Source organism: Rhinoraja longicauda, chromosome 11 (genome assembly GCF_053455715.1).
Source record: "Rhinoraja longicauda isolate Sanriku21f chromosome 11, sRhiLon1.1, whole genome shotgun sequence".
Classification (NCBI taxonomy): Eukaryota; Metazoa; Chordata; class Chondrichthyes; order Rajiformes; family Arhynchobatidae; genus Rhinoraja; species Rhinoraja longicauda.
In genome coordinates, this window is record NC_135963.1 from 32,214,702 (window position 1) to 32,237,625 (window position 22,924).

The 22,924-nt window shown below is 43.1% G+C and overlaps 1 protein-coding gene across 12 annotated transcripts in view; it reads left to right on the plus strand.

The window, feature by feature from the left end:
• dab1a (DAB adaptor protein 1a) overlaps window positions 1-22,924 on the plus strand; it is a 525,252-nt gene that overhangs the window by 454,519 nt on the left and 47,809 nt on the right. For all 12 annotated transcript variants that reach the window (XM_078407331.1, XM_078407334.1, XM_078407339.1 and 9 more), the window contains one exon: window positions 10,855-10,953. In XM_078407331.1, coding sequence (XP_078263457.1) covers window positions 10,855-10,953 — 99 coding nt within the window. The remainder of the gene's footprint in view (window positions 1-10,854; window positions 10,954-22,924) is intronic.

Consider the following 22,924-nt stretch of genomic DNA (forward strand, 5'->3'; position numbering starts at 1 on the left):
CCTCCCCTCTCCTCCACCTTCCCCCCATCCCCCCTCCCCCCTTCTCCCCTCCCCCCTTCTCCCCTCCCCCCTTCCCCCCTTCTCCCCTCCCCCCTTCTCCCCTCCCCCCTTCTCCCCTCCCCCCTTCTCCCCTTCTCCCCTCCCCCCTTCTCTTCTCCCCTTCCCCTCCCCCTCCCACTGCCCCATCCTTATGCAGTGCCTCTGCTTCATATTCTCGCAAGGCAGCTCCACCTATGACTTCTGCAGAAATATATCACCAGTAAGCAACAAGTCGTCTCACTGCAATGTTGACTTTTCAAATAATCTCTGGTATTAGTCACACTGGCTGCAGCTTTCCTGAACATTAAAAAGGGAATTATTTCACTGCCATTTGAAGGGGAAGCGCAAGTATTCGGGACACAATTCATTTCCCTCCTGTGTTCCTGACAGCAATAAGATATTAGGATTGGCAGTGGTGAATGTCTTTCATCATAATGTTAATATCATATGAAGGTTGGATATTGGGCTCCCACAGAAATCCCATCAGATCCGTCTATTGCCAGCCAGCAACCAAGAGCAGCTGCACCTGCTACAAAGAACTGACACGATGCCACATCCGTTTAAATATCAAAGGGAGCATTCACTTAATACGAGTACCTGAGGATATACAGGCCGAGCCAAGACAGATAGCCATATAGTCTGAAGAAGTGTCTCGACCCGAAACATCACCCATTCTTTCTCTCCAGAGATGCTGCCTGTCCCGCTGAGTTACTCCGGCATTTTGTGCCTATCTTTAGCCATGTAGACATCTGCACTCACCAATCAAACAGCCGTGTTCAGATAGGGGAAAGAAGATGTGCAGAGAGAAGAAGTGACCAACCTTAGTTATTGATTCAGGCTTCTGAAATGTTAACCTTACTGGCATGAAATTGGACAGAGTCTAATTTTGGCTTGTAGTCATATTGTAAAAGCCATAGAATGCTACAAAATATATAATTAATATTATTTAATGCAATGTTCTGCAAATAAAGGAGAAATTTAATGCAATTTTATAAATTAACCAGATGAGGAGGGCCAAGTAAAATGTAACTGATATTAGGAATGTTCTACATATTCCAAAGCTATGCTCTTGATCATCCTGTGAGCAAGGGTGTAAGGCTGAGGCTTTCTAAGATGCTGGTCAGGCCACGTTTGGAATATCACGAGCAGTTTTGGGCTCTATGTCTGAGGAAGGATGTGCTGGGATTGGAGAGGGACCAGAGAGGTTTGCGGGATGATTGGGTTAACATGTGAGGAGCATTTGATGGCTCTGGGCCTGTACTCGCTGTAGTTTAGATGGATGAGGGGAGATCTCATTGAAACCTATCGAATAATGAAAGGCCTAGATAGAGTGGATGTGGAAAGGATGTCTCCAGTAGTGGGAGAGTTTATGACCAGAGGGCACAGCCTCAGAATGTAACGACGTACCTTGCGAATGGGAATGAGGAGGAACTTCTTTAGCCAGATAGAAACATAGAAAATAGGTGCAGGAGGGGGCCATTCGGCCCTTCAAGCCAGCACCGCCATTCATTGTGATCATGGCTGATCATCCACAATTAGTAACCTGTGCCCAACTTCTCCCCATATCCCTTGATTCCGCTAGCCCCTAGAGCTCTAACTGGAGTATTGTGTACAGTTTTGGTCTCCTAATTTGAGGAAGGACATCCTTGCAATTGAGGCAGTGCAGCTTAGGTACACGAGATTGATCCCTGGGATGGCGGGACTGTCATATGAGGAAAGATTGAAAAGACTAGGCTTGTATTCACTGGAGTTTAGAAGGATGAGAGGGGATCTTATAGAGACATATAAAATTATAAAAGGACTGGACAAGCTAGATGCAGGAAAAATGTTCCCAATGTTGGGCGAGTCCAGAACCAGGGGCCACAGTATAAAGGGGAGGCCATTTAAAACTGAGATGAGAAGGAACTTTTTCACCCAGAGAGTTGTGAATTTGTGGAATTCTCTGCCACAGAGGGCAGTGGAGGCCAAATCACTGGATGAATTTAAGAGAGAGTTAGAGCTATGGGGGTTAGCGGAATCAAGGGATATGGGGAGAAGTTGGGCACAGGTTACTAATTGTGGAAGATTATCCATGATCACAATGAATGGCGGTGCTGGCTCAAAGGGCTGAAAGGCCTCCTCCTGCACCTATTTTCTATGTTTCTATATAACATTTGGCATTTTCACTTATAGCCTGACCTTTTCTTTCCAGTTTGCTCATGTTCAGGGAATCCGCAGACTTGCATCAGCCATGGATGAACAATCAGTTATAAAGTCATGGAGAGATACAATAAGGAAACAGGCCCGTGGTCTACCAACTCTATACTGGCCATCAACTACCCATTTACAATAATTCTGCCTTACTCTATTTTTTATTTTCTCCACATTCTCATCAACTTCCCTCAGAATCCACCTCTCATGTGCACATTAGGGGCAAATTACAGTGGCCAACTAACTTACCACATCTTTACAATGTGGGAGCAAACCAAAGCAACCAAAATAAATCCATATGGTCATTGGGTGCATGTTCCAACCCTACATGGACAGACCCCAAGGTTAGAATTGAAGGTGTGTCTCTGCCACTGTGAGGAAACAGTTCTACTAGCTGTACCACTAAGGCACCAAATCCCTTAGGGTCTGCACCTAACAGCAGTCCCCATTTTAGGGTGTTGAATTTTGTCGGAAATTTTCCTACATTGTCAGAAATTTGTCAGGAATATGGTTGAAACCGCCTTAAAGGTAATGCTGGGGTTGATTCCAATGAGAAAGAGGATGGTTGGAATTAGTAATTTTGTGTAATTAGGTTTGTTGCATCAACTGGAATAATAATTTGTCTATTGAGACTATCCCATGCCCTGACAAAACCTGACCCCCTCATGTCCACAGAGGAACCACCACAATTGCTTCCCTCGTCACACAAACTGTTCCAAACATCTGGACACTGCACCGTGGATATGGTCTAATGAAAAATAGTCATCAAAGTCATTTGGTCTCTGGAGTTTGTACGTTCTCCCCGTGACCTGCGTGGGTTTTCTCCGAGAACTTCGGTTTCCTCCCACACTCCAAAGACGTACAGGTATGTAGGTTAAGAAAATAACTGCAGATGCTGGTACAAATCGATTTATTCACAAAATGCTGGAGTAACTCAGCAGGTCAGGCAGCATCTCGGGAGAGAAGGAATGGGTGACGTTTCGGGTCGAGACCCTTCTTCAGAAAAGTCTGAAGGGTCTCGACCCGAAACGTCACCCATTCCTTCTCTCCCGAGATGCTGCCTGACCTGCTGAGTTACTCCAGCATTTTGTGAATAAATCAGGTATGTAGGTTAATTGACTGGGTAAATGTAAAAATTGTCCCTAGTGTGTGTGTAGGATAGTGTTAATGTGCGGGGATCGCTGGGCGGCGCGGACTCGGTGGGCCGAAGGGCCTGTTTCCGTGCTGTATCTCTAAATCTAAATCTAAAAAAAATCTAAATCTAAGTACTTTCAATGGGATTCAAAATGAATGAAGGAGCTAAATGTAGCCTGCCCGTTATTCAGATGGTTTATTACTCAAATAGCTGCACACTAATGATGTGACAGAACCAAGCCAAAGGTTCAACTCCTGTCCCCGATTCAGTAGATCCCGACTCCAAACACAATCAGAAGTTGTGCATGTGACTTAGGCAGATACTTCATGTATCTAAAGTCTCCATTTTTCTGATAAACTTAAATCTATATCCCAGATATCATTGAATATAGAACAAAGTTTTTCCTTTAGACGAATGGTCTGAAGAAGGGTTTTGACCCATTCCTTCTCTCCAGAAGCTGCCTGTCCTGCTGTGTTACTCCAGCATTTTGGTGCCTCTCAAAGGTTTTCCTTTATTCAACAGATAGGAAGTTCTATGGAACTTTTTCTAAGAGGCACTGATGAGTTATTTGCAATTGACAGAGCCCCTACATTCCATTTGCCTGTACATCCTGAGGCGCATGTTTGTCATCTGCCAGCATGGCTATAACTGGTGAATCAACCAGTATGGAATATGGTGATCCTTGGTGATGTATCCTAACAATTTGTATGGCTTTTTAAGCTATTTTAAACTATTTAAGCATGCTGTCAATATTAAATTTTCTTGGAAACAGATCACCATCTCTGGAGAGATTGAGTCTCATTATTGCTCAACCTGATTTTTAATTATTTTTACCTCATAAGCCAATGATTCACATTATTTTTCAAAGGGAGAATGTAAAGTAATTCCTGGCAATTATTCATCCAATGAAAACATGAGGGCATGGCATTATAAATGAGATTGCTTTTGCGGTATTCATTTTATTCAATATCTATATTCCTCAGGTATTGTGCAGACGGAGAAATAAATGCAGGATCTATCTTCGATCTCTGGTCAATTGGCAGCAATCTACACTGTCTGCATGGTTCAAAGACAAAATACAAGTTGATTGCTTATTTGAATTGCCAGGGTAACACGGATAAATAGGAACTATATTAGTTTGTTGAAACAAATTGAATTAAAATGTCAAACTGCAAATTGATACAACATTCGATTTCAGTAAGAATCATTTTAACTGTACTATTAATGTGACAATCCAGTTTCATGACAAAATCAAGAAATAAATAATGCTTTTTCTTTTGAAGGTTTAAATTCCAATGTGAATTCTATTTCCTATCACTGAGATTTATGTTTCAAAAATGGAACATTTTTGTAAAATATGTCAGCTCTTGTAATTGAGTCGTGGATGGCAGCTGAAGTACGAAGCCCAAACAATAGAAAATTGAGACATTTTTGGCTATTATAAATTAATCAACGTGCTACTTTTCCTCTAACTGCACTTGTTTGTGGGCCTTTTAGAAACTGACTGGTACACACCAATAACACGAGTAAACGGCTTTGCATAGTTAGAGACAAGCATCAAAATCGCTTGATTTTGTGTTCTCCGTTTTCATCTTTACACATCAAATTGCACCACTTGTGGGATCAAAAGCATTAGCAGCAGGAGAAGGAGAGGGCGTGCAGCGTAGGTTTACTAGGTTAATTCCCGGAATGGCGGGACTGTCATATGTTGAAAGACTGGAGCGACTAGGCTTGTATACACTGGAATTTAAAAGGATGAAAGGGGATCTTATCAAAACGTACAAGATTATTAAGGGGTTGGACACGTTAGAGGCAGGAAACATGTTCCCAATGTTGGGGGAGTCCAGAACAAGGGGCCACAGTTTAAGAATAAGGGGTAGGCTATTTAGAACTGAGATGAGGAAAAACGTTTTCAGTCAGAGAGTTGTGAATCTGTGGAATTCTCTGCCTCAGAAGGCAGTGGAGGCCAATTCTCTGAATGCATTCAAGAGAGAGCTAGATAGAGCTCTTAAGGATAGCGGAGTCAGGGGGTATGGGGAGAAGGCAGGAATGGGGTACTGATTGAGAATGATCAGCCATGATCACATTGAATGGCGGTGCTGGATCAAAGGGCCGAATGGCCTACTCCTGCACCTATTGTCTATTGTCTATTATCTATTGAGAAGGCTGTGTAGCCTCTCAAGACTGTGCCATTATTCAAAAAGGTCATAGTTGAGCAGTTATCTTGTTCCCTTATCCACCTATTCACCTTATCCTCTCATTCTCTTGGTAACCATGATTGCATTTCATTTCTCATATTTTCGTACAGCATAGAAGAAGGCCATTCAGCCCACCGAACGTCAATCTCATTCCACCACTGTTTATATCTGTGGGTTTTCTCACTCATGTCCCTGTCAAGTCCTCCCTGATTCTCACCCGCCCACACTAGGCGCAATGTGCAGTGGTCATTTAAACTTCCTTTAGTCTTTAGGAATTGGGAATAAACTGGAGCACCAAGGGGAATGTCCACAAACAACACCCGAGATCAGGATTGAACCAGGGTTGCTGGGCCTGTATGACTAACTGCTGCATCATATTTTGCTTGGGCTGCTTGCAGCCCAGTGGTATGAATATTGACTTCTCTAACTTCAAGTAACCCCGGCATTCCCTCTCTCTCTCTCTCTCTACCCCTCCCCCACCCAAGTTGCACCAGCTTTTCGTTTTCACCCATCACAGCTAACAATGGCCTGTTTCCTTTATCATTGTTACTTTTTTGCATATCTTTCATTCATTGTTCTTCATCGTAGTCTATACCTCTCGTTTCCCTTATCCCTAACTAGTTTGAAGAAGGGTCTCGACCCGAAATGTCACCCATCCTTCTCACCAGAGATGCTGCCTGTCCCGCTGAGTTACTCCAGTATTTTGTGTATCTTTGGACTAACTGCTGTTATTGTGCTTAAACAATGACAGCTTTGAACGTTCCCAAGACTGAAAACTACAGCCCTCTGTGATAGATAATTTCAAAGATTTGCAATCCTCTGAATAAAAAAAAATCTTATTACAATACTAAGTATACAATCTTTTATCATGAGTCTATCCCCCTACCTCCCCAATCTCCAGTGTGAGGATACTTACCCTTTCAATCCCTCCGAATCCTGAGATACAGGGAGCTGCAGATGCTGGTTTACAAAAAAGACCCAAAGTATTGGAGTGACTCAGCAGATTAGGCAACATCTCTGGAAAACATGGATAGGTAATGTTTCGGATCGAGACCCTTCTTCAAATTGATCAGACTGAATATGGGTCATGACCCAAAACGTCATTTGTCCATGTTCTCCTCAGCCTGACCCACTGAGTTACTCCAGCACTTTGTGCCTCACAGAATCCTGTTTGGTTTAATAAGGTAATTTCTGCATTTGATCTATGAATATTTTTAAATGGCAAGAGTACACAAATAAGTCGTTAGTTCCAAAAATGCACTAACTGCAATCATAGTTGCGCCAGAGTTTTGAACTTAAATTTTATATTGATTTCTGCTCAAACTCATTTGCATACCTCTATCAAGCAGCATGATTGCTGCCAGGTCATGCTGCTTGATAGAGGTATGCAAATGAGTTTGAGCAGAAATCAATATAAAATTTAAGTTCAAAACTCTGGCGCAACTATAATTGCAGTTAGTGCACAGACGACAATCTCGCCCAACTCTGTACAGAGATAGGTCTTAATGAAATTACTCATTTCCTTTTAGTTCTCTTTGGTTCCACCAGATTTCAGTGGAAGGGTGACATGGTGGCGCAGTGGTAGAGTTCCTGCCTCACAGCACTGACAGCACTGGAGACCTGGGTTTGATCCTGACCACGGGTGCTGTCTGTATGGAGTTTGTACGCCCCCCCCTTGACTCCATGGGTTTTCTCCGAGATCTTCGGTTTCCTCCCACACTCCAAAGACACTTCAGTTTGTAGGTAAAATGGCTTGGTATAAGTGTAAATTGTCCTTAGTGTATGTAGAGTAGTGTTTTTGTGTGGGGATCGCTGGTCGGTGCAGTATCTCTAAACTAAACTTAAAAATAAATAACATTTCAGGTGCTGTTGCCCATGAAATGCACAGATGATAAGGGAGCAACCTCTTTTATTTACTCATTTTCTGCGCGATATCCATAGCGCCTTCTTAACTACGAAAGGTGGTAGAGAAATTCAGCTGTGCCTATCGCTAGATAATTAGATAGAAATATGGCAGACACACCTCGTAGATGGAAGTCCTAAACCTGGTTTCATTAAACATGCTTATTGTGCCAGAATCGTGTAGAGCACATGGCAAGGCACCTATGCTGGAGACGGTCCAATTTGTAAACCATTTATATCTTGAAGACCAATTATAATATTGTTGAATTTCCTTCATTTCATACCTTCTTACACTGGGGTGATGCTAAGCTTTTAACAGAAGGTTAATTTTATTCAGCTGTACTGAGTGGGGCTTTCTGTTTGTCTGTTTGTCAGCCCATTGATTATCCCTGTTCATTTTAATGTACATCAAAATTAAGAGCTAAGAGCAGTAAATCATTTTATGCCCTTACTTTGTGCCTAGGCAATCCTTTCTGAACTATCACACATGCTCAGCCTGAATAGACATGGCATAGTTTACGAAAGCAGATCACATCACATCTTCTTTATCGGGGACATGACCTACAGCAAGTCGAAAAGAGAATTGGCTGTTTGTGTTCAGAGAATAATTCCTACCCAGTCGTGCAATTTGACTTCAATCTGTGGTCATTTTCTTCACTTTTCATACAAGTAAAGAATCAATCATCAAATGAAATAATGCTGCATGAATAGGTGGCAAAGGAAAAGACAGATCTCAATGTTAATATTGTTGTTGAGAAAATAAATGGTTCTCTTGGCTGATCAATAAATTATTCAGCATCACCTTTATTTTTCTCCTGAATGCATTTCACTATATTTTCCCTGACATATCAACATGCTGATCGCTGAGGTTCCTTGCCACAGCTGTAAATATTTGAAATGAGATTTCAACAAATGACAGAGGGAATGTCCCCTAGTGAAATGAGCACCAGTGAAGGTTGATGATTTTGTGCAATAGTGAGGCACGAAGATCTTTAATGTTTGTAAAATAATAACTAGGATTGGGCAAAGTCAATGGGGATTGATGAAAGTGAATACACATTTAACAAATCTGTCTGAATTTTTGAGGTCGTAGTTAATAAAATTGTTAGTGACAAAGCAATTGATGTGGTGAATTTGAAATTTCAGCAGGCATTTTGGTAATGCACAAGTGATTATTAAGCAAAATTAAAGCACACCACGATGGGGGTAATATACTGGCCGTAATTGAAGATTGGTTACAGAAAACAGTGTAGGCGTAAAGGTGTCATTTTCAGGTGAGGAGGCAGTGAATAGTGGAGACCCAGCTGTTCAGAATCTATACTAATGGTTTGAATCGGGAAACAAGGTGTAATTTAGCCAAGGTTGCTGTGATATATAGCCGTGTGGCAATATAGATCATAAGGAGGATGCAGAGAGGTGAGAAGAGATCGGGTAAATGAGGACATGTCAAATGGAATATAATGTAGAAAAAAATGAGGACATGTCAAATGGAATATAATGTAGAAAAAAATGAGGACATCTCCTCTGGGAGAAAAAATAGTGACACAAAATATATTTAAAAATTGAAAGAATGAAAGGTGTTGGTGTTTTGAGGGACCAGGTATCCTTGTACATGAGTCACTGAAAGTTAACCCACAGCAGTAATGAAGACAAATAGCACGTTGGCCTTTCGTGCAAGAGAACGTGAATACATGAAGAGAGACATCTTGCTCCAGTTATGTGGACCTTGTGCCACTCTGGAACGACGTGTACAAACCTGGACTCCTTCATCATCGGCGGTCACTCAAAGCGAGTATGACAGTCCTACTTATAGGATGCCTGTGTGTGACTTTGTTGAACATGGGGAGACTGGTGCACAGACAGCCACCACACAGTCCTTGACAGATCTCGGTCAGGATCCAGTGGCATGGAGTCCAAGACGACCCGGGATCCTTTTCTGCTGCAGCCTTCATCCGCCTTCCCAGCCGGTGTGACGATCCACTAAACTCAGCTATTATCCTCTGCCTGTTCCACCAATGAGGTCTTGGTTGGATTGCTCTTTGTCAGGGACCTCCCCCCTCGACCTTACCGCCATGGGTGACCCTACCAGAAGCAATAGCTCCAGACGACATCGCTCTCAGGATCTCAGGACCACACAAGCTTCTCCACCACGACAAGGTGACAATCCACAGAGAAGACCTGGACTCCCTACCTCAGGAAGGATAGACATGGGAGCAAGGAAGTGCAGTGAAAATTCACCATATTGATTCTTGGGAGGGCATGTTTGTTGTGCAAAGTGGGAGTAAGCATCCAAGGTCTATGTTCTCGGGTGTTTAAATGAATAAGAGAAGATTTCATTGGCATGCACAGTTGTGTAGATGCTGCAAAATGCCACCCTTTATAACCAGCGGTTACGGTTTCAAAATAAGGTGCCAGCAGCAGAAACAAATCCTCTGCTCACAGTGGGGCACATATAGAATCCTCTTCCCAAGAGGGGCTGTGGCAGCTCAGTGTCTGAGTATATTCAAGGTGTGGATTGATAGATTTTTTATATAGTTGAGGGAGTCAATGGTTATGCATTTTTTACAGCAATATGGTGTTGAGGTAGAAGATTAGCTGTGATCTTATGGAATGGCAGAGCAAGCAAGAGGGGTCAAATCACCTATTGCTGCTTCTATTTCGTATGCACGTAAACCAAGTCCTAAGCTTTTACCGGGTTTTACCAAGAATTTACCGGGTTGTATGCAAAAGGAAGCATTTCACTGCACCTAGGGACATGTGGCAATAAAGTATCATTGAGCTAACTGGTTAAGTCTCATCGTGCAATTCTTCTGACCTCCTCTCCTCATCTGATAATGAAACAGATTAATTGCTTATTAATCATTTTGGATTTTGTGCACCTCAATGTTCTGATTGTCAGTTTAACTTTTAGTACACTTTGAAGGAACCCATTGTGGAAAACTATATTCTGAAAGATGTGATAAAGTGCTAAATAAACGTATTTTGTTCTTGTTTTCATTGTCACAGCATTACCATTTATTACCCGAGATCAAAAGTAACCTGTTTACAAATATACAAGACATTTTATATTTAAGCTTCCTGGAGATGAACTGACATGAGATGACCTCTTTTAGAACAACATTTACTGCCTGCCCAAATGTGATGTTCTGTTATTTCAATCCCCGGGGTTTGCTCTGACACCAAATGAAAACGGTTCCATTTCAACACGAAAACTGAAATATAATTGGACCAGAATACATGAATCAATTGAACTACACGGGAAATAATGACAGAAGGCTGTGGTGTTTTTGTTATATTTCTGTGCTTGGTAAGATTTAAACCCAAGATCTGCGTGATTGAACTTTGCTTTTTCTCATTGACACTTACTTTATGTTATTTTACCCCCAACAGGGAATTGCAGCTGCAGCACGCTCGAAAGGAGAACACAAACAGAGAATCTTTCTGACCATTTCATTTGGAGGCATAAAAATCTTTGATGAAAAGACAGGAGTAAGTTTCCAGCAAAGTCTGACTTTTTAAAAATATTTCTAGCTTGGAGCCCTCAATATTTTGTAATATAAGGGTGAGTGAAGTGCGATTCCCGAGAGGAACTTACTTAACTGATGCAATAAGCCATGTGGTTTTACCCTGTCAACAATATTCCCTTTGTTCCGCCTCCACCTTCTCCGCCATTGAAAGCTATCTTGTTTTTCTCTCCTTCCTAGTTCTGATGAAGGGTCCCAGATCTGAAGCATTATCTGTTTCTCTTTCCACAGATCCTACATTCCAGCATTTTCTGTCTTTATTCCTCAGTGGTGCTATTATCCCTAAATAAAACTGTGTGATGCTGGAGATCTGAAATACAAACAGAAAATGCTAGAAATACTCAGCAGGTCAGGCAGCTTCTATGGAGGGAGAGAGAGGCGAGAGAGAAAGAGAGAGAGAAGGGGGGGGGGGGGGGGGTCCGCCAGGGCCATTGCCTAAGGGGGGTTTGGCGGCTCTCGGTGGCGGGCATAAGTCGACCCGCCACACGGGACATGCCAAGTTTTTACCGCGATGTGTTAAGAGTGAGGAATTTGGTCATCTTCAGTCAGCGCGTTGCTCCTCAGGGGGAGGGGGGTGTTGTGGCTGTGAGGGGGGTCGGTCCTCACGTCACGGTGGGTGATGGGGAGTGGCGTGTGCTTGGAGTGATTCCGGCCGAGCTTACCCCCGCTCCGCCGGAACTGCTCATCGGGCCCAGGCTTCGGAATATTTCCCGGGAGCCAGCCCCACACAACTTGAGCCGCCTCTCCCAGATGCCCAGCGTGCCGTTCCGTGATACAGGCAGACGTTTACTGTATAGGATGCTCCTGCACACTCTGCACCTCCTCGCCTTTGTCTTTCGTCCGGATACGCCCTGGCGATCCGTGTTGCCACCTGATGGCGGGGGTGGTCCCCAGTGGAGGTCTATCTACAAGGGAGTCCTCCCCCTTTACGTTGGGGACCTGGGGTGGAGAGTGTTGCACAGAGCCGTGGTGTGTAATACATTTTTGAGCCGGTTCACGGACTCGCCAGCCGCTTGTATTTTCTGCGGCGAGGAGGAGTCCGTGTTCCACGTGTATATGGACTGTGTGAGGTTGCTGCCCCTGTATGAGTATCTGAAGGGGTTGCTCCTCAAGTTTTGGCTGCATTTCAGTCCTATGATCCTGGTGTTTGGGCTCGGGGCTGGGAGTGGGGAGGGCCGGTCGGGAGGGTGGGATTTCCCTGTCGGTTTGCTCCTGGGCCTGGCCAAGATGGCCATTCGCGGGTCCAGGCAGCGGACGGTCGATGGTCACAACAGAGTCGGCTGCCTGCCCCTCTTCTGGGCCTATGTCCGTGCGCGCGTGTCGCTGGAGAGGGAACACGCGGTGTCCACGGGGACTCTGGAGGCCTTCCGTGAACGCTGGTCGCCGCGGGGGGTTGAGGCTATTGTAAATAGAGATTGCACCATTGTACTGTACTGATTGATTGTTGTATTGTGACCATTGAGTGTTTATTTACATTTTGGCACGTTGTAATATATATTTGTTGAATAAAGTCCAAAAAAAAAATTTTTTTTAAATGGAGGGGGGGGAGAGGGGCAGAGAGAGAGAGAGAGGGGGGGGGAGAGGGGCAGAGAGAGAGAGAGAGGGGGGGGAGAGGGGCAGAGAGAGAGAGAGAGGGGGGGGAGAGGGGCAGAGAGAGAGAGTGTTAATGGTTCAGGTCAAAGAGCTTCAGAAATGGGATAAATTAGAGCCAAACAGATTTTAAGATGCAGGGGAAGTAGTGGTAGAGAACAAAAGATAAAGCTGTGTCTTGAGTTGGCAAGCAAGAAAGATTAAATTACCAAAAGCTTGGTAGTGAAAACAAAATACGATAGGACAAATAAAGGAACAAAAAGTTCGCCTGAAAGAACTGCCATTGGGGGAAGCAGTATTCTTAATTAAAATTACCAGAGGAGAATTGTGTGAATACTAATTATCTGAAAATGCTAAGTACATTTGGGAATCTGTGTGATTGTAATGAACTGTCAGAAGATGAAATGCCTTTCTTCAAATATACACTGAGATTTGTTGTAGCAGAGTAGAAAGCCGATGCACAAAGATTAGAGTGCCTGGCAGCTGGATGGTCAAGGTAAGGCTAAGGATTCAATAGAGGCATTCAATCCACATCCTATATAACTAGCTTTATTCCATTTTGTGATATTACTTAGAGTACAGAATAAGGTTGAAGGCGATAAGACATATGTCCTGAAACTGTCAACAGTGTGAGGTTTGCACTGCTGGGTTATACTGCTTTTTTTTGCCATTCAATGAAAGCTTTATGCATGAAAGCTGTTCGCATTCAGAGTTCAATACATTTTAATGTTAGTAAAAAGTTGATGGCCAACCATTACAACTTAAAAGTTTAAAATTACATTTAGACATTCACTTATTCGTATATTACTGATACCCACACAAAGCTGAAATGGTGCAAGATCACTATCAAGAGACAACACTTATGCACCTTTGCAAAATGCAATATTCTACCTGTGTTAGTTTGCAATGTTAGGGTGCCATTCCATCACATGTACTGTGGTATCGATAACTGGGCCAAATGAACACTCGAATCAATTAAACTGTGTAGAAATAAATGGCAGAACCTATATTTTTTTGAAGATGTCAGACTTCAACCACTGACTTAGACTTGTGTGCTTCATGTTTTGCTTGCATTTTACTCCAAAGAAAAATATTCAGCTTGTAACCATCGTTCTAAAAGCATGCTCCAATTTCCAAAAAGTGACCCATGAAAAAAGTGGGTGTACAGGAAATGATTAAGTGATCCCTAATAGTTTATTAGTTTAATAGTGATCCCCCATGCCACAAGTACAGTCGGCAAGTCGTTGGTTCCAGCGGGTTTAGGGCTTGTCTACCTAGCATGTGAAGCCTGGGATCGGCGGATTGCGCGGAGGAAATCACCAGAAGGTTCAACGGGCAGAAAGACGATCCCAGCAAAGCGTCGTGGAGCGCAAACAGGGCAGTGAGACACGTAGGACACTTCTGACCATCCACTGCATCCTGACCTGTCCCCAGCCGTCCCGACTATGTCTTGCTGCTGGAACCCGATAGGCCAGGACGAGAGAGTGAGGCCGACGATCTGCACAACTCCCCCTCACTTAAATCCAAGTCATGACTTCAACCTCGGCCAGCATACCGCGGCTGGCAGGGATCCCAATCAGCGGTCGAAATAATAAGATTGAAAGTGAAGTCATGGTCATCTTCGAACCCGAAGGACGAACAACAACAACATAAAATAGTTGAGTAGGAAGGATCTGCAGATGCTGGTTTAAATCGAAGATAGACAGAATACTGGAGTAACTCAGCGGAACAGGCAGCATTCAGAGATGCTGCCTATCCCACTGAGTTACTCCAGCATTTTGTGTCTTAATTAGTTGATCTCCCTGAGGCTGATTGGTCCCCGATGTACTGATTATTGAATGTCTGAGCATCTACAAATGATTTTGCAGAATTGACATGTTATCAAGTTAGCTGGCATCAGAGTGCAATATTGTGCATTATTTTTGTTACAATATGTACAAATATTTATTTTTGTTGCAATTTGTACAAAGAAATGTATTAGATCTGGAGAATTTCTTAAGTATAATCCAATTTAGAAAAGTAGGAATATAATTAGGAATCTTCCTTTTCTTTGCTGAGCAGAAAAGCTTATGTATGAATTTATTCTAGTCCCACAGTATTTGAAATGAACCCTTTAGATTAACTTTTATTGGTGTACATTGGATCAGTAGATAATTTTCGCCAGATTTTATCACAACTTTGTTCAGATTGTGGTTTGTAAAATGCGTGCATGTGCACACTTGCACATACACAAACATGCGCACACACATGCATAAACACACATACACACACACAGACACAGGCACACACACACACATGCTGTCACTGTGCGCGCACGATAAACTAGTTGCATAGATGGACTGATATTTTAATTCCTTGGTAAATTATGAAATCTGAGATAAAATTGTTTGTGCATAATAAAGTTTAAGAATGTTAAAAACTGTTGGATTGGGAAGTTCTATCTGTCTTTAAGTTTTGCTGCAAAATAAATATTGAATTGAACATGAGAAAATATTTTTTCAATATCCCTGAAATGTTTGTACTACTTTATCCAAATTGTTCTTTACCTTGGCCTTGATGTTGTGCCATTGTTCTGTGTTCTGGGTGATGAATCTGGGCCACTACAAGATTTTGTCAAAACTTTGGCCAGGTTTTTGATTTACTATCCTTCCTTTCTTTGTTTCCTTGCTAAAACCTGAACATTGATTATGTTCATTTACACTATTTCAGTCGTTCCCATTTGCCCATTGCTCCCCAATTTTCTCACATTTTTGAGCATAAAATAACATGAAAAAAATTTAGAACTACTTAAATGAGATTTTTTTTTAAATGATGATCATGAGATATTCATACAACTTAATTGGATCCATGTTTAGCTGACTTTAAATATTACCTCAGTTATTCTTTGTTGAGTAATTCTTTGCCTATAACAATAAAATGCATTTGAACTCTTGCTTTCCTCTTCTATCAGATATTCTGTATGTGGGTAACCTATTTAAGGAGCTACATACATCACATTTTAACAAGCATCATTGACCAGACAAATGCTTCACAGTTCCAGGGACAATTTTAGACTCCTGTCTCGATTCTAAATGTATCTGTGTCACAGAGAAAGGAATGAGCTCACTGCCAGTGGGACACAGCTGACTGTTCAAAAGTAGGACAGCCCTCATGCTGTTACCTCTGATTGCTTGCTGTAGGTGAAGTTGCTGTAGCAACTACTTTGTGAAGGAGAATGGAGCTAGAGGAAGCACCTAATCGTTTAAAAGGGCCACACTTTAGCTCACAATAAATTATTATTATGGCTACAATGTAAACCCAAGTGATTTGAGAAAACACATGCATTACTATTGTATTTCCTCACTTGTCACGTTTACAAAGTGGTGTTAGATGCTAACACAAGCACAAACCTGTAAGTGTCTGCATTGAGGCATGACCATTTACTGCAGTCGAGGGTTACAGTTTGTTAACCAAAGTACTGTGGCCTCCTTCACATCAGTGAGACCAAGCGTAGATACAGTGGCACTCCTACTGAAAGGAATAAGAGTCTGGAGCCAAATGCTATGTGAGTGTTCTTGCAAATTTGTCACCCTACCCTTAACTGAGATCAATAGTTCAATAACTTCAGCCCTAACATTGAAGTCAATGTATTATTTGACATCTTTTATGCACTGCTCGTTTACAAAAAAAGGTATTTTAAACTCGCTTTGAAGACTTTATGACATCTTTACTTGATATGCAGTTATCATATTTTTATTACTCGGTGGTGATTTTCAGCCATTTATGTCAATTACCTGGCAATAAAGAAAACTGCATTGAAAGAGACAGCTAACTCAAGCCACCCATATTTAACATTTTTACTGTGTAAGAGACAAACTTGTTCTGAGGGATGCAACTTTTTCACCCGGAGAGTTGTGAATTTGTGGAATTCTCTGCCACGGAGGGCAGTGGAAGCCAAATCACTGGATGGATTTCAGAGAGAGTTAGATAGAGCTCTCGGGGCTAGTGGAATCAAGGGATATGGGGAGAAGGCAGGCACGGGTTATTGATTGGAGATGATCAGCCATGATCACAATGAATGGTTGTGCTGGCTTGAAGGGCCAAATGGCCTCCTCCTGCACCTATTTTCTATGTTTCTAATAGGCATTTAACACCAATGCCTCAGACATGCAGTGCACCTTAAACAGTGTGCCAAGAAAGAGGTAGTACATTAGAACGGTGACCATTTTAGATGTTGTTCCAGTGCATTCATTCAGACCAGGATCAAGGTTAAAAATGTTCTGCTCAATCTTCTTCTAAGGCTGCGCTTGGAGAAGTCAGCCAAATGCCCAAATGCCAAATGCACCTCGGGCTGTTGGAACAAGGCAGACCTAATGGGTGACATTGATCTTATGTGGACTCCAGTTAAAATTGTATTTGAGCTGTGGAATGAGGAGTATCAGTAATCTGTATGAAGTCAAGAATTATGGACAGGGGAATGGCAGATGAGAGCATTTAGCAAGGGGCAGGTCATCAGGTGACTGGTCATAAATTGGATTGGAGAAGAGCAGCAGACTTGATTGGGGAAGCCGGGGATTTTGTTCAGTGAGGGAGGGCTAGAACTGCAGAATTTACACCTTGCCCCATGGTCGGCATAGACCAGGACAAGTTAGACTAATTTTCCATGAGAAATGCCAAAAGGATAATTGCACCGGGAACAAAGTCTGGACACCACATGGATTTTGATTTGGGGGTCACAGGAATGACCTACCACAGGTGTATCCAGTCAGAGTGATGTGTCCCTTAAGCATTGTAAATGCTCGGTACTCAAGATTGCATTGATTTTCAATTGTCTGTAGAATTGATCACGTGTGATCCCATTTCTAAGCATGAAACCGACAGAAACATTAAAAAACGTGTAACATATTTATCAAATTGACTATCTCTGTTACTCTGAACATAATGGGTTATTTTATTTCATCTGACTTCTAATTTCATTTAATACTATCCTAAAACAAAAAGAGAATTTCATGTACAATTAATGAAATATTATTTGCTAATATCACATCTTGAATTAGTGCCTTTAATCTACTTGCGAATATCATATTGTGCAGATTATATTGCTGCACCTTGGTTTGGATCACTACTTTCTCACTTGCAGAATGTGGATTAAGGTTCACTCATGTGAAATTGTCCATTGGTCCTCTACACAAAACGTTTGAAGTTACCTCAGCCCAACTACCAATGATCACTATTTCATTGCTGCAATTTAGCATAACTTGGCACTAAGATATTAGAAATAATTTGATTTTCAGACAATAATTAAAGATGATTCACATAAATAAATATTTGTAATACACTAGCCAGCACAAAACAAACTAGTTTGATCCTGTAAATCACAAAATCCTAAAAACATTCCAGATAAATGGGATAGGGGTGAAGAACAGGTTGCAGGGAGGATGTTGGATATATAATGTACAGAATTCCAATAAGAAGGTTTTTGGTTCATGCACTCCGTTCATTTACTTGATGCACCAGTTAACAACAATAATGTGTTTAGAATGCAGCTTTAATCTAGAAAATTGTTAAAGGTACATCACTGGAGTGTCGTCAAATACAATTTTACATGTGACCAACTTGCTTAAAAGCTTGGTTGAAGACGTAGGCTTTATGGTATGTCTTAATGATGGAAATGGAAGATTAGGAAGGAAATTTCAGACCTGAGGGTCTTGCTAGTTGAAGGTGCAGACTCCAATGGAGGAGCTATTTAATTCTGGGATAATAATGAGTTTTGGAGGTGCACAAATGGTTGTAGTTGGAGGCTAAAGGATAATGCATTGTCAAGTTTCCTGAATGAATGAATGAATGAATGAATGAATGAATGAATGAATGAATGAATGAATGAATGAATGAATGAATGAATACTTTAGTGTCACATGTGACAAGTCACAGTGAAACTCTTTGCTTGCATACCTTGGGTATGCAAATGGTTGCCCATAAGGGGCGCTGACAAAGTTACAAAGTATCTGCGCCAGGTGCTCCTTTGTTCTCCCTCCCTCACGGCAGCCCCCACAAGCCAGGTCCTCCAGTGTTCCTTCCCCCAGCAGCGAGGTCGGCCCCTCCACTATCGCTGCCGGGTCCTCGCCGGATGCCTCCGTGGCGCCGACCCAGGCCCAGCCACGAGCTTCACAGACCCAGGCTCCGTCAGCCGCGGGCTCCTCGACTCACAGCGCGGAGCCTCCAACCTCAGCCACAGGGGCTCCAGCCTTGCCGACTCCGCCGGCCGTGAGCTCCTACCCACGGAGGCTCCAGCCTTGCCGACTCCGCCGGCCGTGAGCTCCTACCCACGGAGGCTCCAGCCTTGCCGACTCCACCGGCCGTGAGCTCCTACCCACGGGGGCTCCAACCTTGCCGACTCCGCCGGCAGTGAGCTCCTACCCACGGAGGCTCCAGCCTTGCTGACTCCGCCGGCCGTGAGCTCCTACCCACGGAGGCTCCAGCCTTGCCGACTCCGCCGGCCGTGAGCTCCTACCCACGGGGGCTCCAGCCTTGCTGACTCCGCCGGCAGTGAGCTCCTACCCACGGAGGCTCCAGCCTTGCTGACTCTGCCAGCCGTGAGCTCCTACCAGCAGGGCCACTCTGTGGCCTGCCAGAGGAGGCATGATGATGAGGGGGTCAGAAATTTGTAATCTTCAGGAGGAAAGAACTTACTTTTAGATTGTTGCATGGGGAAAGAACATATAAAACTGATACCGTAATCAACATGCAGTAACCCTTTTCTGAAAATGTAGTCTTTGTCTCTGCTGCATCTTGTACTGGTCTCTAAATATCACTTCAGTTTGCTGCTACCCCATTTAGCCATTTCAAGTACCTCCAGGTTTCTGCCTTACTCAAGGTTTTTTCATACCCTATGCTCATTTTCACGTGTGCCTCCCTTACATTCTCTTACACCCTCTAAATCATTTCCACGTGGCTAACCGCATGCATTAATCTCTCCAGGTAGTTTTCACAAGGATCGAAGAGGAGCTGAAATCGGCCATTTCTCACCTCAAATCTGCACTGCAGTTCAATATGACAGTTCGAGTCTGCACCATTTTCCCAATGCTTTCAAACATTTTTTTACCTCCTCCTCAAACATCCTCAATGATCTATCCTCCACATCCCTTTGGCGTAGAAAGTTCCAGATTCACCAACCCTCTGCAAGAATATTGCACACTTTACGGTCGACCATGTTGGCCCCTTGTGTTCCTGCTCCGCTGTAACTCAGCTCCAGTGTTTTCACTCTGTCAAAATGCTGAGTTGAAAAAGGTAGAAAGTGTGGTTTATGCCCACCAGTTTCAGAGTTGGCTAAGACTTTAATTAACCCTGCAGTTTCCCTATTTCCATAGTGAGTATGAGCAGACATAATAAATACTGGATAACTGAAGCTTGCCAATTAACAGGGAATGCAATATTCAGGGCCTGATATTGGTCGGAACCTTTGGCTATTTTGCCCTAAGGCTGCAAACAGTGCTGACTGCACCTGGGAATTCTGCTCAGACGTTGATCCATGGATTTTCTACATCATATTTCATGATAATCTGCTTTAATACAGTTCCATCTCTGAATGAACATCTGTACGTAATGGTACTTGATTGCCTGATAATGAATTTATAATGAATGTATTTTAAATTGACACAGTACAAGAGCAGGAACAGGCCTTTCAGCCCACTATAACTCTGCTAACCATTAATCCAATTTAAACTATGCCAGAATGTGTAGAAAAGAACTGCAGATGCTGGTTTAAATTGAAGATAGACACAAAATGCTGGCGTAACTCAGCGGGACAGGCAGCATCTCTGGAGAGAAGGAATGGGTGATGTTTCGGGTCAAGACCCTTCTTCAGACGGATCTATTAAACATGCCATCTGCCTGCACATAGTCAGTAACCCCCATTCCCTGTCTGTTCATGTGGCTGTCTAAATGCCTCTTACATGCTGCTGTATTATCTGCTTTCACAATCTCTGATGGGATGGGAATAGACTGATGGGCTGACAAATCCCCAGGGCCTGATGGTCTGCATCCCAGGGTACTCAAGGAGGTGACTCTAGAAATCGTGGACGCATTGGTGATCATTTTCCACTGTTCTATAGATTTTGGAGCAGTTCCTGTGGATTGGAGGGTAGCTAATGTTATCCCACTTTTTAAGAAAGGAGGGAGAGAGAAAGCAGGGAATTATAGACCAGTTAGCTTGACATTGGTGGTGGGGAAAATACTGGAGTCGATTATTAAAGAAGTAATAGCGGCGCATTTGGATAGCAGTAACAGGATCGGTCCAAGTCAGCATAGATTTATGAAGGGGAAATCATGCTTGACTAACCATCTTCTGGAATATTTTGAGGATGTAACGTAAAATAGACAAGGGAGAGCCAGTGGATGTAGTGGACCTGGACTTTCAAAAAGCCTTTCATAAGGTCCCACCCTGGAGATTAGAGGGAAAATTAGAGCACATGGTATTGGGGGTAGGGTATTGACGGATAGAAAATTGGTTGACAGACAGGAAACAAAGAGAGGGATTAACGGGTCCCTTTCAGAATGGCAGGCAGTGACTAGTGGGCTGCCGCAAGGCTCGGTGCTGGGACCGCAGCTATTTACAATATACATTAATGATTTAGATGAAGGAATTAAAAGTAATGTTAGCAAATTTGCAGATGGCACAATGCTGAGTGGCAGAATGAACTGTAAAGAGGATGCTATGAGGACTTGGACAGGTTGTGTGAGTGGGCAGATGCAGTATAATGTGAATAAATGTGAGGTTATCCACTTTGATGGCAAGAACAGGAAGGCAGATTATTATCTGAATGGTGTCAGGTTAGGAAAAGGGGAACTACAATGAGACCTGGGTGTCCTTGTACATCAGTCACTGTAAATAAGCATGCAGGTATAGGAGGCAGTGAAGAAAGATAATAGCATGTTGGCCTTCATAATGAAATGAGTTGAATATAGGAGCAAAGAGGTCCTTCTGCAGTTGTACAGGGCCCTGGTGAGACCACACCTGGAGTATTGTGTGCAGTTTTGGTCTCCTAATTTGAGGAAGGACATTCTTGCTATTGAGTGCATCATAGGTTCACGAGGTTAATTCCCAGGATGGTGGGACTGTCATATGATGAAAGAATGGAGTGATTGGGCTTGTATTCACTGGAATTTAGAAGGATGAGAGGGAATCTTATAGAAACATATAAAATTATCAAGGGATTGGACACGCTAGATGCAGGAAATGTGTTCCCAATGTTGGGAGAGTTCAGAACCAGGGGCTACAGTTTAAGAATAAGGGGTAGGCCATTTAGAACTGAGATGAGGAAAAACTTTTTCACCCAGAGGGTTGTGAATTTGTGGAGTCTCTGCCTCAGAAGGCAATGGAGGCTGATTCAATGGATACATTAAAAAAAAGTTAGATAGAGCTCTTAGGGCTAGCGGAATCAAGGGATATGGGGAGAAGGCAGGAACGGGGTACTGATTGTGTATGATCAGCCATGATCACATTAAATGGCAGTGCTGGCTCGAAGGGCCAAATGGCCTTCTCCTGCATCTATTGTCTATGTATCTATGTACTCCAAAGACGTACAGGTTTGCAGGTTAATTGGCTTCGGTAAAATTGAAAATGATCCCAAGTGTGTAGATTGGTGCTGGTGCATGTGGTGATCGCTGCTCGGCATGGACTCGGTGGGCCAAACGGCCTGTTTCCATGCTGTATCTCTAAAGTCTAGTCTAAACCACATTGACTATTCCTAATATTACACTTTTCTGAGGTGTTAAGTGCTAGTTTGACCAGGAAGAGGAAACTGGTGAATTTGTCTGAGTGACCTGACATACATGTTGATCTCTCTGAGATCCCTCTGTGAGTGTAAGAGCTGTGAGTGTCCTTCTCCCCTGTGGCTACCATCCCTCCTCTGCTGCACCTCCACCATCCTCCTTATAACGTGCATCATCTGACAATTGGTAATGGTCTGCCCCTGCAGCCAGTGCACCGCGCCTTCATTAGAAGCTATAAATAACACTCTAGGAAAACCGCTAGTAATGACCACTTTAGCATGAAACCTGCAGGTCCCTGTCTTAGCAGTTTAGGCACATTTAAGTCATGGTAATTAGCAATTAGCTTCAGCCTGCTGGCTAAACCACCATTTGAATCTCGTGTTAGTTACTAACTTTACACACACGTAATCCCTGGTTTTGCTCTTTTCCCAAAATAACTAGTTCACCAGCAAAAAAACAAAATGCTGGAGGAATTCAGTGGGCCAGGCAGCATCTCCAGAGGAAATGGACAGACACTGTTTCAGGCCGATCTCCCACAGCTGCACAGATGCTGCCTGACCCGCTGAGTTTCTCCAGCATTTATTGTTTTGCTCAAG